We start from the raw sequence: 22539 nt of genomic DNA, 5'->3' as shown, positions 1-22539 counted from the left end.
GGGGTTACGGAGGGAAAATAGGGGTTGGAGGGGATAGGGGTGGGATCGAATTAGGAGAAATACCTAATGTAGATGACGAGGTGATGGATGCAGCTAACCACCATGACATGTGTATACCTATGTAACAAACCTGCATGCTCTGCACATGTACCCCAGAACTTAAAGTATAATAATAATAAAACTATTCAAAAAAGAGAGACTGAACCTACCTAGAGTTTGCCTGCATTTGTGAATTATGAATACAGAAGTAGGGTGGCAACAGCTTGAGATTCAACATGCAATGTTTGCTTGAAAGGGAAGCCACAAACCAATTTTTGAGACCCAACACGGCACGAAATGTGCAAAAGCAATTGCCTAAGGCTCATAAATTAAAGGCTTGCTGGTGAGGAAGTGGGTTGCTTTATCAACTCTTTGCTAACTGGTCTAGACTGAAGGTGTGCTGCCAGGAGCTGATCTTGATATTTAATGATATGGAACAGAACTGGAACACTGATGTGAAATGGTGTCATAAAAAGTATTTCAGTCTTGGGTCTTCATGTAACTACACAGTATCCGGCAATACACCCAGCTAAGCTATACTTTCATTTCTTCATTTGTAAAATGATCCAGTTGAATTCCAAAGGTTCCTTCAATTTCTAAAATTCTATGATTTACTTGCCATAGCTAAAATTTCACTTGCTCATTACTTTGGAGAATTACTTGTTAAGTCAAAACTGTCCTCTGCTCACGTGCTCCATAATTCTTGACAAGCATTAGTCTCACAAGCAGAGAGCAGTGATTCAGGGCATAATGAGATGTAATCCTGTTTGCAAACTCCTCACTAACTATAGTGTTTCTGGAAATTTCCAGAAATCTACAAGAGCTCTATTTCCTTGCATTTTGGAGGTTTCTCTTTAAGACTCCCTTGTTAAAGTGGAAATGTCCCTGGAAGACTACTCAGACCTTAGTACTGATTGAAAACTTTTTCAGCCCTCAGAACTGCTGAAAATAAATTTCTGTTGTTTAAGCAGCCAGTCTATGGTATTTCGTCATGGCAGCCTGAGGTGACTAATACAATCTTCTTTTAATCATGTGGTCCCTTTCCTTTTCAGCGTTAGTTGTGAATCAATTTGCCAAATTAAACATGAAAGAAATGCCCCAAAGACATCTGACAAGGGAGTATTCCTAAATAATATTTCTTCCTGGCCGAATGCCAGGCTGGTTTTTCTTTGTTGCAGTTACTGAAGTTAACTACTTTTGGATGGAGTTGACTACTTTTGGATGATCCAATCAAACAAGATAGATGCAGGTCCTGAAAGAACACTTCTCTCCTAACCTATCCCAAATGCATAAGTAGGCTGACTAACTTGATACATTTTGGGGCTAGAAAGACTCAACGATTTTTAAAAAAATTGTCAACATTTTCAAACATGCCCCAAAGTAAAAAGAATAGTATAAAGAAGACTGATATAACTCTTATCCCAATTCAGTGACTACCAGTATTTTGCCTGTGAAAATTTTGAAGAAAAATATCAGTAAGAAACAAAGTACTATATTTACAAAGTACTAAGTATGCCCTGGGGAAAATAAAATCCTCATTTTGCGGGATATAAATACACTGTCAAGCAATGGAAAAATGCATTCAATCCCACTTCAGCTATCTGCATGGTTAATTTCTGCCTAAGCTTTGAAAACCGAATCCTTTAATAAAACAGAAACATTAAAGATTTAGCAATAACCTTTTTGTTTTCAGTAGGTTTTTAATGTTCTCTTCTCTTCAGAGGGTAGGGAGACAGCTTCATGAATAGACTCTCCCATTTCATCTCTGAGTTCTTCTTAAAAGTCTCCTGAAGGAAAAACTTGGGGGTCTTCATTCTCCCAGCTCTGCAGCATCCTCTCATAAATTCTCACCTGATTCTTTTTACTACCACAGTTAAATTCTTTAAAGTGTCATCAATTCTACACTTGATTTTTAAAACCCTACTCTTGATGCATCCCAAGAGCATGGTTTCCTTAAAATTTCATAAGGACATATGCCAACTGACAAATTTATATCCCTCCTGTCTTCAAAACCACGTAATGGTCCCACTTCCCAGTAGGTAAATTTCCTCTACCACCAGACCATAGACTGGATCCACATTGATCATTTAGTGGCACTTCTTTCTTTGGTCCCTTCCACCCGCCTTTCCATGCTTTCAGTGAGGGGCTTTCAAGATTGTGACATGGTACTTTCTCTTATATAGTGCTCCATTGCTTAGAAAATTCTTCCCTGTGAGCATTTCCAAACCTTTTGTTCCTATTTTCCTATGCAATCTTTTAAAATTGTATCTCCTTGAAAAAACAAACAAGCAAGACCTCCTGGAATAGATGGTTTCCCTCCTCTTCTCAGTCATCCCCAACAAGAGACAGCAATTGCTCAGTGAGTTACACAATGTATTTGCTGACCTACTGTGCTCACATTTTTGGGCTGAGGTTTTAGTGTTTGGGAGATGGTTTAAGGGTGTTCTAGATGTTTTTGAGGCACATTCTATAAAAATAGTCATTTAAATGTTAAGCTCCAAGATCTAAAAGACTGTCTACTTACATTTTTTATATACGGGTGTTGAATAAAGTAGTGTTTGATATTTTTTGTAATGATTGGGATATCCTATCACATGAGAGTGGGTAAGAAGAGAAAGAATACAAAGAAGTCGATAGCATCTTTCAGAGTCTTATTTTTATAATTTTAAAATATGAACATTGCCTTATATTAACCTCATTGCTGCCATATTCCTTATTAAAATGGAAATGTCCTTGGAAGGCATTACTACTGTTATTACAATACTTCATAGAAACTGTTTATGAAAATCAATGACAGTCAAGACCTAGAACCATAAGCAAAAGATAGCTTTCTAGTGTCACCTTGTGGCTAACCATATTAATACACATTTAAGCTGATGATTACTACGTAGATAGGTAGATACACACAGGGTATAGAAAAATATCATTTTTTTGATATATATATATATTACATATATAAAATGATAGCACTGGAAGTAGTTTTACAATTACTTGAAGTTTTATGGGAAATTTTTATTCCAGAAGTAGATTTAGCTATGAAAGGACTTCGTTTCTCTATAATTAAGCTCAGTTAATTCAGGGACTGTCACTCTTCCCTAGACTTGCTTCTAAGTTCTAGAGGAAGCAACTTCCTCCAGAAAGGGTTTCTGATCCTTGGTGGTCAAACAACACAGGTCACCGTTAAGTCATTCATTGCTTATTCTCAACCGTGAGACTCCTTCAGGTCTGGCATATCTCTCTGCCAATTCTGGATACCTCTTGGGCACCAGGAACCCTCTGCTGCTCTATACCACACTGAGCCCCACCTGCCTAGGCACACCACAACCACCATTCTTTCCTGGGCTGCCTCTCTGGGCTTCCCTTGGGAAAAGTAGCAAAGGCCATTCTGTTTCAGGATCTCCCACACCATTCAGGGTTTTATTTTGTTCTCCCCAAGAGAAGCAGGGCTCAGGATCCTTTTTGGCAACTCACTGGCATATCAATATGTTACTTCTTCCAGTTCTAGGGAAGTGAAATCAACTTAAGACAATATTCCCCCAAACAATAAACCCTAAATGACCTGGTTGAACAAGAGAGAAAGGGATGGAAGGCTGGCAAAGTAGGGGTAATGAGGGGGCAAAGAGTGGAAGGAAATATCCCTAGCATCAACAATAAAATCATGTTGGTTATAATTTAAGACTACATTACTCTATCAGGCCAATTTTATAGATGAGAAGAGAGCAGTTTCCAGACCACTGTGCTGTGGCATGCCCATATGCCACAAGTTGTTTACAGGCATATCAAGATGTTGATGACCCCAGTTCTTAGGCAACTGGGTAGAAACAGGAACTGGTGAAGCGAGTTTTCTCAGCCCTGCCACTTCCGGCCAAGATCAGCCTTATCATTGTCCCGATATATTAGTCAGAATAAGCTAACTCTTCATATCAGTTACCTACTGCTGTGTAACACACCCAACCTAAACCTTAGTGGCTTAAATTGTGTTCTATGAGTCACCAGTTTGGATTATGTTTAGCTAGGTCCTTCTGCTAATCTTGCTTTGGGCTGCTTACAGAGCTGTAGTCATCCAGCAGCTTTTCTGAGACTAGACTTTCCAATACGGCCTTTTTCACATGTCTTGCCCTTGGTGCTGGTGGATGATTGGGCCACAGTTGTCAGTGGGCTAGCCTAAGCTTCTTTGCTTTGGGGAAGAAGAATTCCCAGCAGCAAAACAGGGTAATCCTTAATGCACAAATACCTTTCAAGCTCCTGCTTATCTCATATGTGTTGATGTCCCAAAGGCCAAAGCAAGTTACATAGCTAAGGACAGAGTCTTGTGGTAAGGAAGAATACAAGGATGCGAACACAGGAATGCATGATTCAACAAAGGCCATATCTTTGATGAATTCAACAATTTACCATATTGTAACACTTCCTCAAATCTCAGCAGTTTACCACACCAAGGATTATTTTCACCCATGTCATATTCCAATACGGGTTGGTGAGGAGACTCTATCACACTCGTTCAGGGAATAGGGGAATCTGCTATCTAGTGGCTCTATCACTGTCTAAGAACTTCCAGAAGACCAGGAAAGGCAGGAAGGAATGATTCAAGGAAGGTGATACAGACCGATCCCGGAAATGGTGTACATCAGTTCCAACTACATTCCAGTGGCCAGAACTCAGCCATGTGGCCCCCAGCTAACCGCAGGGGAGTTGGGAAATACCATAATGCCTAGGAAGAAAAGGAGAAACATTTTTTGATGAGCTTTAGTATTCTTTGCCACAGTTTATACTTCTTGTCACCAAATATTCCGCCCTCTTCTTACCACACACAGAATACACATATACCCTCCCGAGACACCTGGAGTTATAGCTAGTCACTGCATCCAGATCTGTTGCTGACACACAGCGCTGTTTATTACACTCAGATGTGTATCCTCATTGCCAGGTAACCCATGAACTATGTAAATATGTGCTACATACCTGCCTCCACTCAACTATGCTGAGTAACGTGAGCAAGGGTGGCATACTTGCATTAAAATCTCCCATTCAGAAAGGAGAAGAATGCAAGACATCTAACAGTCGCTCATTTTTTAGTATATGTATTTTTAATAATATTTTTCCAAAATATCGCACCGGAAATACATGTACTAAAACTTTTCGTTTATTTGAAATGCAAACTAATGAGGCATTCTGTATTTTTATTCGCTAAATCTGGCAACCCTCTTCCCACTGGAATATAAACTCCATGAAGACAGGAACCTTAGTTCTCTGATTCTCCAATGCATATCGAGGGCGTGGCATAGTGCCAGTTCCATAGAAACAGCCCATATATGCTTCATGCAGGAATTAATGGACGACTAAACCAGGTAACGAGCGAGTGAACAAGAAACTACAGAGCGGCCCCTCCTAAGTGGCGGGGCGAGACGACTGCGCGGCGGCTCCGCGGGGAGCCTCCTTCGGCGCGCCGCGGAGGCGGCGCTGAGGTCACGGGCGCCGGCCCCGGTGACGTCATTACGCCCGCGCTCCCCGCCCCGCCGGGATATCAACGGCGCTGGCTTTTCTCGGGCTGTTGTGACTGGGGCTCTCTGGTGACCTCAGCCCAACGCAGGCCACCTGCGGAACCGCCCGATAGTGGCCTCGGAGTCCCCCGGTCCCTGTCATTGGCTGTCAGCCAGCAGGCCTGGCCGCTCCTGTGCCGGGAGACCCTCTCTTGAGGGCAATGTCTAGGCCGAGCAGCGTCTCCCCGCGGCAGCCGGCCCCTGGCGGTGGCGGCGGCGGCGGCCCCGCGCCTTGTGGCCCTGGGGGCGGCGGCCGGGCCAAGGGGCTGAAGGACATTCGCATTGATGAGGAGGTGAAGATCGCAGTCAATATCGCGCTGGAGCGCTTCCGATACGGGGACCAGAGAGGTGAGGTTCCCGACAGGGACCCTGCCGGCCGTCTGGACACCCCCTCACTCCCCAACCCTGGACCCACCGAATCGAGGGGCTGCTTCTGAAGAGGGAGGGAAGAGGCGGGCCACCGTCGCGGGCGGGCCTCAGGGGCGGCCCCTGGGGCTGCAGCGCGGCTGCCGGCCCGCGCTGGGATGTGGAGGTCTGCGAGCTGCGCGGCGGGTCTCTGGGGTTACGGGCACTTCGCTCCCTGGCGGGAAGTGTTTCTTCCCCCGCGTCTTTCCGCAGCCTTGGGCGGTTAAGCCACAGTGTTTCAGATACTGGTTAGTCCTTACCCTTAAAAAGACTTTTTAAGGAGGTGTCAGATGAATTGTGGCACGTTTAAGCTACAGATGCAGAAGAGCAGAAGGAACTCAAACAGATAAGTAAAAGCAGCGGCAATACTGTTGAACCCCGAAGCACCACGCCACCCACTTAAAGTAAACTGGTTTGGCATGGGAAGCATCTCCCACACCTCGTGCGGTTAGAAAGCTGCTTGTCCTGGGTCACATAATGCGGAACCAGCAACTGACCTGCGGTGACTTGTACAGAATGTTGAGGGCTCATTCCGGCCTGCCGGCTTTATTAGGGGACCTCTTACCCTGGAATCTTGTAGTCCAAAATGGGGAATGTTCTGGGCAGAGAGATTTTGAACTCACATTAAAAAAAAAAAAAAAAAAAAGAGAAAGTGGCAGCAATCATAACAAATCCCTCTGAAATAGTGGAATATGAATTCAATACAGTTTTGAAAGCAAAAGCAATAGAGTTTCATGTTGAGAATTCATATATTTGAGCATATCTCATCATTGAAGAAAAGAAACATTTCGTTAACAAGTAGGAACCAAGATAAGTATGTTCAATTATTATGCCAATTCAAAATTCCAGCGTAAGTAAAAGGAGTCGTTTTTGGTGAATATCAGAGGCCTTTATCACATTTAGGTTTAATACATAGATATCTTTGTATTAATATCAGAATTCTGGTAGACATTGAGTAGTTGTTGAATTAATAAAATATATTAACTTACATAAAGAATATGAAATATAAAGTAAGTTAACTTCACATAAAGTACAATAAATTTATTATCTATGTATGTATTTCATATTTTATATGTGTATATTATTTGAAAGAAAGTTGCCTGTCTACTAATTGTACTATTTTGTTTTTTTTCCATGTAGAAATGGAATTTCCTTCTTCTTTGACCAGTACTGAAAGAGCCTTTATTCATCGTCTCAGTCAGTCTCTTGGTTTGGTCTCTAAAAGTAAAGGGTAAGCTGGTAGCTTTTCTTATTTTTGAAAAAAAGATTTGCCCCAAAAAGGGAGAAATGTTTCTGACTACGTTTAAGTAGTTATTACTGTTTTAACTTGACATTTTTCGTTATATAGTATGTAGATAAAATGATTCAGATCTGTACCAAATTCGGCTCTTCCCTCTTCCTCCTATCTACCCTTCCCCCTTTTTTTGTTTTGTTTTGTTTTTCCCTAGGAAAATGCTTTTTCCTCTACCCAGCTTAGGTTCTTTGGCTGGGACCCTGCAAATTATACTGATAAAAGACATATTAACAAGAGAAAAACATAACTTATTAAGACATGCATCATGCATACGCAGGGAAGAACTCGATAAGTAACTCAAATATGGGGCTTATGTGGTATCTTAATAAAGAACAATGAATTTTTTTTTTAAATGACAAGACAAAGGTAAAGGACTTTGAACTTGTAGGTGCAGTACGTTGTGGGAAAGTATATATGGGGAAACTAATGGAAGATATGTGTTGTTTTAGCAAGGTTGGTTATTTAGGTTCCTCTCGTGCTGTCTCTGGGTTAACAGTCTAGAGTGGTTTCTCTTATTAAGAATAGTCCTTCCCTTTCTGGTAAAGCTGGGGAGGGCAGACTGTTTCCTTTGTCTGTTTCTTCTCAGTTGCCTTCAGCTCATAATAATCCTTGTTGCCAGAGTGACATATTTTTGGGTGGCATACTCTGAACTCCTTCAAAGGTAAATTTTAAGATGTAAGAAAAAAACACTTTAAAAGTTGAAGTTGATTGAGAAAAACATTTTCGGTTTTGGATAGAAACAAAATCTCTTAATTTGAAGAATGGATGTACAAAAGATAATAAGTACAATTATTTATAGAACTTCTTTCTTTTCCTGTTACTGCTCTGTAATAGCTTTAGAACATATGTTCATTGTTTTCTTTCCTACCAAGTCAAGAATCTGATGATTAGAAATGATTTTAAAAAGTGGTACGGGAGGAAATTGTTTGTTTTGTTTTGTTGGGAGGATCACAGAGCTATAGTGGGGAAAAGTCATTTGAGCCATCCAAATTGAAAAACTCTAAAATTATGTGGAGCTATTTCATTTTGTCAATAAGGATGGTGGGATCAATATAAAGGAAGCTTTCTCACTATTGGTGCTACTGACATTTTGGGGTGGATAATTCTTTATTCTGTTTTGTGTATTGCAGGGTGTTTAACAGCATCCCTAGCATTTACTGCTACATATCACTAACACTCCCAACCCCAGTTGTGACAACCCAGGATGCCTCTAGAGGTTGCCAGATGTCCTCTGGAGAGCAAAATTGCCCAGGTTGAGACTACTAAGAAAAAAGATAAAATTTCAGCTTACCTGTTTTTAGGTTAGGAAGAGGGAAAACAAAACTTTATTAAGTAAATATATTAATAAATATTCAGAAGGTCCTAAAATGAAAGTAGTTGATGTAGGAATGTCTTGCGTCTGACTGCCTACTACAGTGATAAATTACTAAAACAGGATTTAGTTTAGGTGAATGTGCATTTAGAACATCACTAAGGCCAGTGCTGAAGCAGTGGTTGGGTTCTTGAGTGTGCCCATATTATAGTCCACTAGGTAGGTAAAATACTGCACTTGAAGATAAAAATATAGTTCAGAGCCACAATTTATCCAGAAACACCTGGGCCAAATATATTTGAGATTCAGATTTTTTAGACTTAGAAAGGTATCTGGGTATATTTGCAATATGTTATATAATATTCCTAATAAGATGTGGACCTCACTTTTAGTCACATTTATATTTTTGTTGGAAAGTCTATGAATATTCTCACTGAGACTATTAATAAGCTTATGTCAATTTAATCACTTGAACACATTTGATGTCAAATGAGGTCACTGCAAACTTAAAAGCTTCTGGTTTTTAGCACTGTTTGGGTTTATTAGTTGCAGGTAAGAGGTTCTGGTTTTGCCCTGGGAAACACCTCTTAGAAATGTACAGTTCTGTAGCTACATCATTTCTATGGTTACATGGGTCTTTTTTCTAAACAGCTAACTTAGAAAAGCAGTCCATTAAAGTAGACTACTTGTCCTTCTCTTCAGTAGCATAGTCATCTAAGGGTTGATCCAGAATGAATAAATATCTTGGGAAGGAGAAATCACCAAGGAAGTTATGGGGGCAAAAATTGGGAATGCGAAAACATTGAAGAACCAGAGAAAGAAGAAAAAGAAAGAGATGCTTAAGGGAAGCAAGGCAATCCTGCCTGTTTATCCAGTCCCTAATACCTATAACCTTAATGCTTTCAAACTTTCTTAGGAAATACCCTAGCTCCTTGTCTTTCCTTTTCATCTTTGAGTAAACTTTGTACTATATTTTCTTAGTGGTCCTTGTGATTTTCAAATGCCTTTTCTTCTTTTCACAAAGTGAAATAAATCACTTTGAATCTACTTCTCAAATCCTTTCTTTTCGTTTTTATGAGAATTTGTACCTGACTTACATTTCATGAAATTTTCTATTCACCCTTTACCTTGATCATGGCTCACTGCTCACTGCAGCCTCCACCTCCCAGGCCCAATCAATCCTCTCACCTCAGCCTCCTGAGTAGCTGGTACTACAGGCATGTACCACCACACCCAACTAATTTTTTTTTTTGGTAGAGACAGCATCTCACTTTGTTGTCCAGGATGGTCTTGAACTCCTGGGCTCAAGCAGTCCTCCCTCCTTGGCCTTCCAAAGTGCTGAGATTACAGACACAAGCTGCTGGACCCAGCCAGATTTTTTTTTTTTTTTTAATCTATCACTAACTTAATTGACTTAGCAGGTTAGTTTACGTGTGTGTGTGTGTGTGTGTGTGTGTGTGTGTGTGGGTGTGTGTGTGTGTGATATTATAGTTTCTTAGTACAAATTTGACAAGCCACATGGTGTAAAGGGCAGGAAATCTGGATTCTATTCCCAGTTTCTCATTGCCTCATTCTCTTGTTTCGGTTTCTTATTTAAGTTAGATTCCAGCCATTTAATGTGATAGTTTTCAATTTTTTTCTGGTCAGTTTTTTCTTTTTGATATTCTTTCTTTAAAAATTAAGCCATTTGTGAAGGATTTGGCTTTTCTGTTCTAAATAGTTAAATTTTACCTGCTTTGATTATTTTTATTTTTATTTTTTAGAGACAAGAGTCTTCCTTTGTTGCCCAGGCTAGAGTGCAGTGGCACAGTCATAGCTCACTATAGCCTCGAATGCCTAGGCTCAGGCTTTCCTCCCAAGTAGCTAGGACCACAGGCATGCACCACCATGCCTGGCTAATTTAAATTTTTTTTTTTTTTTTTTTTGTAGAGATGGGGTCTTGCTGTGTTGCTCAGCCTGGTCTCAAATTCCTGGGCTCAGGTGATCCTCTTGCCTAGGCCTCCCAAAGTATTGGGATTATAGGCCTGAGCTGTTGCACCCAGCCCTGTTTTGATTATTTTTTATAATTGCTCATCTTTTACTGAAAACATTCTTCTTGGGGTAAAAACCCTATTGTGTGATTTTTAGTATATCCTCAAGTTTTCTTTGAAATTCTAGTCAGATTTCACATACCAAAAATTTCACATTATTATTTACTTTTTTTTCTCAACTTTAAAGGTTGTGTTTAAAGTCACACTGAGGTCAATGTGTTTTAGTCTTAAGAGCACACTTTTCTAATTCTTTGGCTTGTTTATAACTAAAACAAAATCTCATTCCAGTTTTTCTCAGTCCAAGTTAGACAAAATGGATTTTGCAAAATGAACTTTGTTAAAAATCTGTAGAATGAGAAAATATGAAGTTAATGAAAGTAGATTTTCTAAGTACACATTTCTTATTCTGTGACTGCTAAGGTCACTTACTGCCTAATAGGTACCAAAGTCCTCTACTGACCATGACCAGAGGCTCCAACCTACAGGGATACTCCCCTTTTTAGATTTAGATTACTGCCTATCTTGCCTCCTGTCTTGGAAAGTTGCGAACTGCATGCTTCCTCTCTTCTCCCAGCTAAAATAGGAAAAATGGTTTTCAGGTAATGAACTCTGTTAGTGAATTTTTTGATATCCACTGAAAAGAAACCCTGCTGTGTCCAATAATAACAGTAGTTAACCGGAGTTAACTTGTTCTTTGGTGGCTAAAATTATCTTACAGTTCTGGAGGTCAGAAGTCCAAGAACAGGTCCCATGGAATTAAGATATTGTCAGGGCTGCATTCCTTCAGGAGTTGGGAGCAGACACTTACTAAGCGCTGTTGTGTACTTGTGCTAGGTGCCTTAAATGGATTATCATTTAATCCTAACAACAGTTTTTTGAGAAAATTCATTATATGAATTTAATGAATATTAGAAATTTACTTACACAAAAGCCTATTCAGAGGTAATTTAAATGAGAGTCAATAAATATAATTTCTTTTTTTGTTTTGTTTTGTTTTATTTTTCTTTAAGTTCTGGGATATGTGTGCTGAATGTCCAGGTTTGTTACATAGGTATACATGTGCCCTGGTGGTTTGCTGCACTTATCAACCCGTCTTCTAGGTTTTGAGTCCCACGTGCATTAGATATTAGTCCTAATGCTCTCCCTTCCCTTTTCCTCGACCCATTAGATATTAGTCCTAATGCTCTCCCTTCCCTTTTCCTCGACCCTGCAACAGGCCCCGGTGTGTGATGCTTCCCTCTCTGTGTCCATGTGTTCTCATTGTTCAACTTCCACTTATGAGTGAGAACATGCAGTGTTTGGTTTTCTGTTCCTGTGTTAGTTTGCTGAGGATGATGGTTTCCAGCTTTTTCTATGTCCCTGCAAAGGATATGAACTCATTCTTTTTTATGGCTGCACTGTAAACATAATTTCATTTTTACTTCAGTTTTTCCTGGAGAGTTAAAGATAGGGACACTTCCTAAGTATTTTTTTTTTTTTATGAAACTAGTATAACTTTGCTACCTAAATCAGATAAGGAAAATATTAGAAATGAAAATTATGGGTTTATGATCATAGATGTAATATGCTAAATAAAATATTATCAAATTAAATAAAAAATTAGATCAAGTTTAAACTGGGTTTTCCCAAGAATTAAAGGATTATTGAAAATAAAAAAAATCTATTAGTTTTTTTTCTTTTTTTAATGAGAAGGAGTCAGCATTCTCATATTTGGGTGAGGGCCTTCGGATTGGGGCTGATTCATTTCTGGCTTGGTGTTTACTACAAGGGAAAGGAAAAACTTTGATCTGAAAGTGAATGACTTCCATGGCCTTAGTACACTTCCTGTTCACAGAAGTGAGCAACAAGGACCAGTGGTTCCTTTTTATACATTAAATGCAGCAGGATGTATGTCAGAGCATGCCTACATTTGTATACTAGTATGGATATAGTTTATTTTTCAACTTTTATTTAAGTTCAGGGGTACATGTGCAGGTTTGTTACATAGGTAAACATGTGTCAAGGAGGGTTGTTGTACAGATTATTTCATCACCTGGTATTAATCCTAGTACCCATTAGTTATTTTTCTTGATCCTCTCCTCCCATCATTTACCCTCTGATAGGCCCCAGTGCCTGTTGTTCCCCTTTATGTCCATGCGTTCTCATCATTTAGCTCCTACTTACAAAAAGAACATGAATTTGGATTTCTGTTCTTGGGTTAGTTTGCTAAGGACAATGACTTTCAGTTCCATCAGTTTTTCTGCAAAGGACATGGTCTTGTTCTTTTGTATGACTGCATACTATTCTGTGGTGTATATGTACCACATTTTATTTATCCAGTCTACCATTGATCTTAACAACAGTATTATAAAGCAGAATCTGTTTTAACACCTGGTATCTGTATAACAGATGAGGCAATTAAAGCCTAGAGATGCTAAGTAATTTTCCTGAGATCACACAGCTAGCAAGTGTCAGAGCCAGGATTTGAACACAGTGAGGCTTAACCAATTATTTTTTGATATTCATAGCAAGTTTATAGCAATGTAGTAAGTGCTTTGAGGAGTTAGAACAGAAATATTGGATAGATCTCATCTTCAACTTAGCTTTTAGTTCATTAAGACCAGAAAAATAAATTTACTATTGGCATGGTGACCATGCCACGAAAGCTACTGTGCTCAGTTTAACAACAACATGAAGTGAACTGGTTGGTTTATTAGTTTTTAGATAATCATAGAAAAGTGCAGATTAGTATGATGAAAACTTTAATACATTTCCAATTCTGTATTATGATATTGGGGAGAAAGTGGTTTGGAGCTAGATCTTTGCGTCTGTCTGCCTAATGGAAGTATAAATTAAGGGAATATGAAATAAAGTACTTAGTAGGCATCAAGTAAATGCCTGCTTTTTTTGTTATTTGAGAGACATTAGCTCTTGGTGTCTGTGAGGTTTTTAAGTAGTCGTTTTCAGATTTTGGCTCCTCAGCTGATCTTTTAAACTGTTCTGAGATTTGGAAAGTAGGGAATATTGAGGTATATGTTTATATTTGATTTGAATATTTAATAACATGTTTGTAAATTAATAAATTAATAACATTGTGTCCAATTTGATTACTTATAGCATCATTTTTTTCTTTTTTAAATTTATTTTTATATGTATTTATTTGTTTATTTACCCAGCATCATTTTTCTTTCAAAAGAAGCCACTGAAATGCTAAAATGCGTTGGTTACTTTTATTTTTTGAAAGTTAGAAGTTTTGATGCTCTTATCTGTAATTTTATTACATTTACTATTATATTTAAAAGTTGCATATAGGGTTTACATTTTATTTTTTAAAACTCTTGTGAATTTCACTTAGCATCTTTTCTACATGTGAATCTAGTTTTTAGTTAATTTTGCTTTGCATAAAGGATTCTTGTGTTTTTCATCAAAGCAGTTTCAGTTATCTTGGAATGAAAGCATAATGAGGAGACCTCATTGCGTTAGTATACATAGTACTACAAATTTCTACTATATTAAATGTTTCTATCCTTGCAACAATGAGGTGAATATTTTACCAAAAATCATTTATTTTATTAAATTATTAATCCTTTTATGATACATCAGTGTCACTGTGGTTCTGACTATGGTAGGAATAATCAGTAAAAGCCCAAGTAGAATCTTTTACTAAAACATAAAACCATTGAAGTTCATCTTTCCATTCTGCAATATGTGTTCAAACTGAATTCAGTAGATTTTAAATGATAATGGCTAAGTAGTCCCACCTGCTTATTGTGAGTTTTTAAAAATACATAAATGGTCTATTAGGTAACCTATGTTAGGAAGGTTTTAATCTGACTTATTGTGAGCTTGTTGAGGAAAGGATATGTTTTATTCAGTTTTGTATTCCTGCCTTCTACCATAATGCCTGGCATAAAGTCAGTGTTTAGTTAATATATGATAAATAATTGAGTGAATGAATAAAATTTAAAGTGAAATACAACAAAACCTTTCTGAGATGATTTTTAAGAAAATTAAAGCATTTTTGAGTTCTTAAAAAATATGAGGTTTTAAAAATTAACCATTATACTGTGTCAGAAGTAAAATGATTTACTGTTGATCATATAATTAGTTGAAAGTTTCTTACTAGCTGAATTTTAGCCTCCTACCATTTGTTCTGGTGCTCATTTCAGCTTACTTTCTGCCTTTTGTAGTTAAAATTTTATGAAATGAACATCACAGAAGGGGAATGAATTATTGAGTCTATAATGACTGTCCTGAAGTTTCAGAAAGGTCCATGGGAAAAGAACCTACTACAGAGAACATTTCCAGAATTCAGTAATTTGAATTTATCATGGAAATAACTGAAACTTCTAGATTAGGTTAAATTTTGTTTCATCTTTATAGCATCATTTTAAGCACCACCAAGTACTTGTTAATGAGTGACATAACCACATAGAAAGCTTATAGTTCATTGAAACATTGAATAAGGAGTTTCCAGAAACCTTGATAAATTGGAAGCCTAACTTAGAAAACTTATTTGCTTAGAAAACTTACAAGAATTTCCCCTATTTCACAGGTGAAGAAACTGAGGCTTAGAGGAGTTAAATATTTTGTTTAGGGACACCAAACCAGCCAGTAATCCCCAGTTAATATCACTCTTATGGTGAACATACTGTCGACAAAATTTACATCTAATGAAAATTAGGAAAATAATAAAATTTGCATTGTAAATTATAAGTTTTTCATTGTATTTATGGCTCTGTTGATTATTTGCATAATATAATAGTGACGTTAACAAATGACAAAACATTTTATGAAATATTTTGGGTAACTTTTACATTTAAGAAATAATATTGTTTCTAACCATAATAATAGTTTTCATTTATTTAGTGTCTACTCTATAACAGATACTGCACTTGGCATGTATTATCTTAATATGTGAATAATCCTTTGAGGTACATATTATTATTATGTTAGGCTCAGAGCCATTAAATAATTTTTCTGTATTGCCACAGCTAGTAAGTGGTAGAGGTGGGATTCAAACTCAGGTCGGTGTGCCTTTGGAGCCTGAGTTCTTAATCAGTATTACACTGCTACATTATAGGCATGTACTACGAAATCATTCAAAACGCATTTGGGAACTTCCTGGCATATAACACTATACCTACTACTCTTAGAGCTGCAAAAGTTATAAAAGACATACTTAGTCCTGGACCAGTTAAGGAAACAACATACCTATAGTAAATAACTTGAACACTTATAAATCATCATTACCTTATAATTGAAGAGTAGAAGCAGAAGCTTTGAAAAATATTGTATTAAAAATGCATCTGAAATTGTTTATCAATAACGCTGATTTATGCTTTTTTGGTCCAATCACTAAACTTGGCTCTCTTAACAGGTTTTCATGGGAGTGTCTCATTACCAACATACTGTGGAAACATTCACTGGGACATATTAGTCTGAACTATGGACCATAACTTTTTCATTATTATTTTTAGGTTCTGTTGTTCAGATTGTTTTTTCCCCCCTCTGTATGCTTCCCAGCATGTATTATATTAACTGGTGATGTTTCATTTACCATGAAGTCTGCTAAAGACAAACTTTAACACTTATGGGTAAGTAAGCCTTTTTAGTGGACTTCGAATTGGATTTGCAGCACTTGAAATTTTAATTAAAAATAGTCTTATGCCCACTTTAGCCCAGTTCTTTCTTTACTGAATTTTTTTTGGACTTCCAGCATCTTATCCCAAAGCATTTTAATTTTTTTCAATGTTTTGCTTGAGACATATTTTCTAAGTAGGCGTACATCATATGTGAACAAGTTGACTATATATAGTAAATACATGATTTTTATTAATATTCAGAAAGGGAGCAAATAGATACCTAACTGTGAAGAAGAAAGATGGATCAGAAACAGCTCATGCAATGATGACCTGTAATTTGACTCATAATACAAAACATGCTGTTAGGAGCCTAATTCAAAGATTTCCTGTCACCAATAAAGAGCGTACAGAACTTCTGCCTAAAACAGAAAGAGGAAATGTGTTTGCTGTTGAAGCTGGTATGTATTTTCTGGGGAGCTTCCTCATTTACCCTATTATTTGATGACTGTTCTTTTTCCATTTTAGATATATTTTTGAAAACTAAGATGAAATAAGATTTCTCAGTTGGAATAGTTTGTTAGAAATGATTTAAGAGTTGTAAAAATTTGAAACAAAGTGCAGTTTTAAAGCATGTCATTAAGTTGAACCAATTGTTTTTTAAGTGTTATAATATCAATAGCTACCATTTATTGAGCATTAACTGTGTGCAAGGCGGTATACTAAACCCTTTATATGGGGCCTCATAGCAACCCTTGCAAGGTAAGAATTTACCCTATTTCACAGGTGAAGAAACTGAGGCTTAGAGGAGTTAAATATTTTGTTCAAGGTCACCAAAACAGCCAGTAAACTGCAGAGCAGGTAATTGACTCCAGGAACTAGACTTTCCTATATTATGATGCTGTGACACACTAATAAGTGAGATTTTGAAATGGGGCTTTAGCTCTGGTAAGAAACAGGACAGAGTCTTCAGTACATTAAGTTGTTCAAAGGTAGATAAATAATGTATTGGGTTATAAAATAAAGTTGTAATTTTACTGTTTGGAAAGATCGCTTCCCTAGTAAGAAGACTATTTATTTTATTGCCTATGGTGATAAACTGTACATAGTTATTTATTGTCTATTGGAATAGATCAGCAGAATATAGAAAATATGTGTTCCTAGATATCAAAAACTTGCACTTGACATATAGGCACACAAACATGCTTTGAACTATATGGATATAAAACATTTCCTACCTCTTTATTCCTATCTGTTTAGTTAAATGTGGATGTTGGCTAAAATACTCAATTAGGACATTTGTTAACATTAGGACCTTATATTTAACACATATTATTCTATTTGATCACTTAATCTGAGGTGTATAACATTAAATATATATGGGGTATTTCTTTTTTGTAGTATGTTTTTATAATGTATGTGACAGATCTTATAAGTGGAATGCACATTACTTCCTACTATAAAATTTTTCTGTGAAATTCTTGACAGAAATTTATAACAAGCCTAAAAATCATTTAGATTATCAAAATTGTTTCATTTTTAATGGTTATTGAATAATTCTTTTTTATCAATTTTTAAACATTGTGTACCAGAAATATGTCTGAGAGGTTGGCTTTCTAATTGATATTGAAATTTATAACATGTTCTATGAGAATAGTATGTGTAAGAGTACAACAATTGAGGTATTTTTTGACAACTTTATGTAGACTGAGAAGAAAACATTTAAAAGGAATTGTTAGAAATTATCTCTTTTGGCATGTTGTTCTAGGCTTGGCAAAAAAAAAATTACTTATTTTTATTTTAACAGTTCTTTTTCAGTGTTGATCATACATTTTTTGTTCTTTTATTCATTTTCAAAGAAAACCGGGAAATGAGCAAGACAAGTGGGCGACTCAACAATGGCATACCTCAGATTCCAGTGAAAAGAGGAGAATCCGAATTTGATTCTTTTAGGCAGTCTTTACCAGTGTTTGAGAAACAGGAAGAAATTGTTAAAATAATTAAGGAAAATAAAGTAGTTTTGATTGTAGGAGAAACTGGGTCTGGAAAGACTACACAGGTTTGTTTCTTTTTTGTTGTTTTTAGAAAAAATATATATATTTTACCCCATATTGTAATCTTATATCAAATATACCCTGCATATGTTTAAAAAAACAGAAAAAGAAACTTGTGGTTATTATAGTAATGGTTATTTCAGAAATAAATTACTGCTGGAATATATTTGGAGAATTTGTAGAAAGAAAATATTTTATATAATGTACTTATTTTTAAGTACATTATATAAAAGGCATTTGACCTTTATTTAAATAGTGGTGAGAAAGTGATTTGGTATCGTGGAAGGAAGGTGGGCTTTGACTTTGAGTTTAGATTCCAGTTTCCTCACATATTGAAGGTTTAGGCTTTTTTTGTAAACTCTGTCAGCTAGAGTCCTCATTTATAAACTGGGAATAATAATTGCTACCCTTCATCGTGAGTGGTAGAGATTGTTTCTATGAAGTGCCTAGCATAGTGTTTTGCATATGGGAACCAAAGTAAAAGCAGTAATAACAAATATATACAGTTGACTGTAGAATGGACTTAATATGATAGGTTTGACTTGGAATTTTAGAATCAAAGTACCTCCTTATCATGAAGTTTCACTCATAGGATGACAGATTGGAAGTAGTAAATATGACATCATATGACCCTTTCTTGTGCTCATTCTTGCAGCATTTCAGCTTAAAATTACAAAAATTGCTTTTGATAGAGGTTCAGATAAAATAATAAATATATTTGTAGGTTTTCTTCTTTTAGGGACACAATTTTGCTTTTGACAGTTGCTTAAGATTTTCTATGATTATATTGGTTGGTAATAGACTTAGTAAATAAGGCAAGGTGGTAGAATAAGTTGACTATAAACTTTACCAGTTTTTTAGTTGAAGGACGTAAACATTATTACAGAATTATATCTCTTTATCCTTAAAACTTGATGCTGTAAAACTGAAATATTAAAAACATGATGAAATTTTTTTCTGAAGACAATATATAAGATTTTTCTTCAGCGTAAGTTCTTTTTTCTGAGACTGAGTCTGACTCAGTCACCCAGGCTGGAGTGCAGTGGCGCAGTCTCGGCTTACTGCAACTTCACCTCTCAGGTCCAAATGATTCTACTGCCTCAGCCTCCTGAATAGCTGGGATGACAGGTACCCACCTCCATGCCCAGCCCAGCATGAATTTTTTTTATGATTAAGTGAAATTCCATGGAGTTACTCCAGAGAATTTGTTTACATGTCTTAAAATTGTTAAAATTTTTTTAGGATGACTAATTTTGCCATTAAGTGTTAACTGTAGCAGTTCTAATTATATCGAATAGAGATTACGGAAGTTTTGATAATATGTAATAAATGTGTCTTTAAATTATTTGAATGTCATTGCTAATGATATTTGTATATTAGAATTATGGGTGCCTGTTTCCACAGTTATGTGTATCATTTTACTAGGTGTGACAGGGTACTTGAGAATTTAATTTATAGTTAAGTATTATACTCTTTGCTTTTTAAGAAGAAATTATTAATTTAATGAATTCAAATGAGAAATAATTTTGTTCCATTTAAGGAGTTAATTAAAATAGTAATGTTTTTATTCTTTAAAGTAAAAAATAAAACAATTTAAAGTAGTATTTTATCTTGACTTTAATGGTATTAGGAAACTAAGTGCTTTTTGAATTTTTCTTTACTTATGTGTTCATTGTGTGAAACTTGAACATTGTGGAAAATACTTTTATAGAAAGTGGAATATTTTTTTTTTTCTTTTGAGACAGGGTCTCACTCTGTAGCCCAGTCTAGAGTACAGTGGCATGCACCCTCTACCTCCTGAGCTCCAGCAGTTCTCCTCCCTCAGTCTCCCAAGTAGCTGGGGCTATAGGTGCTTGCCACCACACCCAACTAATTTTTAAATTTTTTGTAGAGCTGAGGTTTTGTCATGTTGCCCAGGCTGGTCTCGAATTCCTAGGCTCAAGCGATCGACCTGCTTTGGCCTTCCAAAGTGCTGGGATTATTGATATCAGCCACTATACCTAGCCAGAAAGTGAAAGATTTTATTTTATTTATTTATTTATTTATTTATTTATTTTGAGACGGAGTTTCGCTTTTGTTACCCAGGCTGGAGTGCAATGGCGTGATCTCGGCTTACCGCAACCTCCGCCTCCTGGGTTCAGGCAATTCTCCTGCCTTAGCCTCCTGAGTAGCTCGGATTACAGGCACGCGCCACCATGCCCAGATGATTTTTTGTATTTTTAGTAGAGACGGGGTTTCACCATGTTGACCAGGATGGTCTCGATCGCTTGACCTCGTGATCCACCCGCCTCGACCTCCCAAAGTGCTGGGATTACAGGCTTGAGCCACCGCGCCTGGCCCGAAAGTGAAAGATTTTAAATTCTCCTGCTGCATTACTGTCAGAATCTCCAAATATATGCTTGTGGGATGTGGCTTTTTTTTTTTTTCCGGTAGTGGTGCTGGTGGTGGGTGGGGGTTGTATGTTTTGTTTTTGTTCTCTTTATAGCATTGTTACATATTGGTTTTTCAGTATAGGCTAAGCACACATAATTTTGCATCTTGATTTTTTTCACTTAACAAATTTGAATATTTTTCCAAGTCAGTGCCTATAGATATGCCTCATTGTCTAAAAACTGCAACTGCATAGTATTCCTGAACATTTTTGTAATGATAAACAGTGGTGAAAAATGACACTTTACTGTGTACTGAGTTATATAAGAGTTGTCTCATTTCAACTGCTCAGTAACTCCAAGACATGGTGGTTTTATCTTTTTACAGATGAGGAATAGGAATAAAAATTAAAACTCTACTCTAGTTAACATAGCTAAGAAGTGATAGAGTAGGAATCTTTTTCTTATATTGTACTTACTTGTATCCTGATATTTCTTTGCTTATTTGTAGGAATGTTTCAATAGGATAAATTTCCTAGAAGTGGAAATGCCAGATCAAGGATATAGCACTTAAAATTTTAATAGCTAGATTAACTAGTTACTGTAACTCTAAAAAAGAGTTAACACATTACTATATTAAAAGTATTGAAAGTTCTTGTTTCTCTAAAGCTTGGGCAAGAATGGATATAATTTCTTTAAACCTTTATCAAGCTGATAAGCAAAAAAATAATATTTTAACTTACATTTTGTTGATTCTTGGTATCTTTTATTTGCCTCTTGTCTGTTTATTTTCTATGAATTCCTTGTTTATATATTTGGCTTACTAATTTTGGATGTATTTTTTAGAGTGCTTTATGTATTCTAGATACGTGCCTGTTGACTGTTAAAACATGTTAAAAATAATTTCTCACAATTTTTTGTTTATACCTTTGTTTATGGTATCTTGTTTAGTAGTTTTACAGTTTTAGTCAAAGCTGTCAATATTTTTCTAGGGCTTTGGGGCATGTTGAGAGAGGCATTTCCTATCCTAAGATTGATAGATATTTTTCTGTAAGTATTTATTTATTTATTTATTTTTAGATGGGGTATCACTGTTTCCCAGGCTGGAGTGCAGTGGCTGTTCAGTTTATTATAGCTCACTGTAGCCTTGAACTCGTAGCCTCAAGGGATCCTCCTGCTTCTGCCTTTTAAGTAGCTGGAACTATAGATGCATACCACCACACCTGGCTCTTCCTATAAATATTTTATTCTAATACTTTTATATTGTTTTAAAAATTCATCTGAAATTTATTTTATTATATTATGTCAGGTAGGAATTTTACTTTTTTTCATTTTATTTCCAGTTCAAGTTTAACTCATTTAACAATCTGTCTTTCCCCCGCAACCTCCCTGATCCAATTTAAGATGTTATTTTTGACCAAATACTAACTTTCTATAGTACTAGGATCTATTTCTAAAAATTTTCTTACGTATCTTTAATCTCATTATCTATTTCTGCACCAGGATTCTGCTTTTTGTTTACAGTGTGAGCATAATAATCTTTATTATCATTTACCTTTTTTAGTGGTTGCCCAAGAGTTGGCAATATACATTCGCAAATAAACCAGGTTCACTTTCAAATAACACTATGCTACTTTACAAGTAGTATGAACACCTTGAGTAACAAAATAGTCTGGGCATGGTGGCTCATGCCTATAATCCTAGCACTTTGGGAGGCTGAGGCAGATGTATCATTTGAGGTCAGCAGTTCTAGACCAGCCTGGCCAACATGGTGAAACCTCGTCTCTACTGAAAATACAAAAATTAGCTGGTGGTTAGTGGTGTGCGCCTGTAATCTCAGCTACTTGGAATGCTGAGGCAGGATAATTGCTTGAGCCTAGGAGGTGGAGGTTGCAGTGAGCCAAGATTGCACCACTGCACTCCAGTCTGGGTGAC

At 36.6% G+C, this 22539-nt stretch overlaps 1 protein-coding gene across 1 annotated transcript in view; it reads left to right on the top strand.

Annotated features, from left to right (window-relative positions):
* Positions 1-5549: 5549 nt before the first annotated feature.
* The window catches only part of YTHDC2 (YTH N6-methyladenosine RNA binding protein C2), a 79593-nt gene continuing 62603 nt past the window's right edge, over positions 5550-22539 (top strand). Inside the window, exons 1-4 of the mRNA XM_003920690.4 lie at positions 5550-5927; positions 7125-7215; positions 16446-16642; positions 18041-18240. Coding sequence (XP_003920739.3) covers positions 5741-5927; positions 7125-7215; positions 16446-16642; positions 18041-18240 — 675 coding nt within the window. The 5' untranslated portion in view covers positions 5550-5740. The remainder of the gene's footprint in view (positions 5928-7124; positions 7216-16445; positions 16643-18040; positions 18241-22539) is intronic.

This window comes from Saimiri boliviensis, chromosome 1, assembly GCF_048565385.1.
Source record: "Saimiri boliviensis isolate mSaiBol1 chromosome 1, mSaiBol1.pri, whole genome shotgun sequence".
Lineage (NCBI taxonomy): Eukaryota > Metazoa > Chordata > Mammalia > Primates > Cebidae > Saimiri > Saimiri boliviensis.
This window is presented reverse-complemented; position numbering and strand designations above follow the sequence as displayed.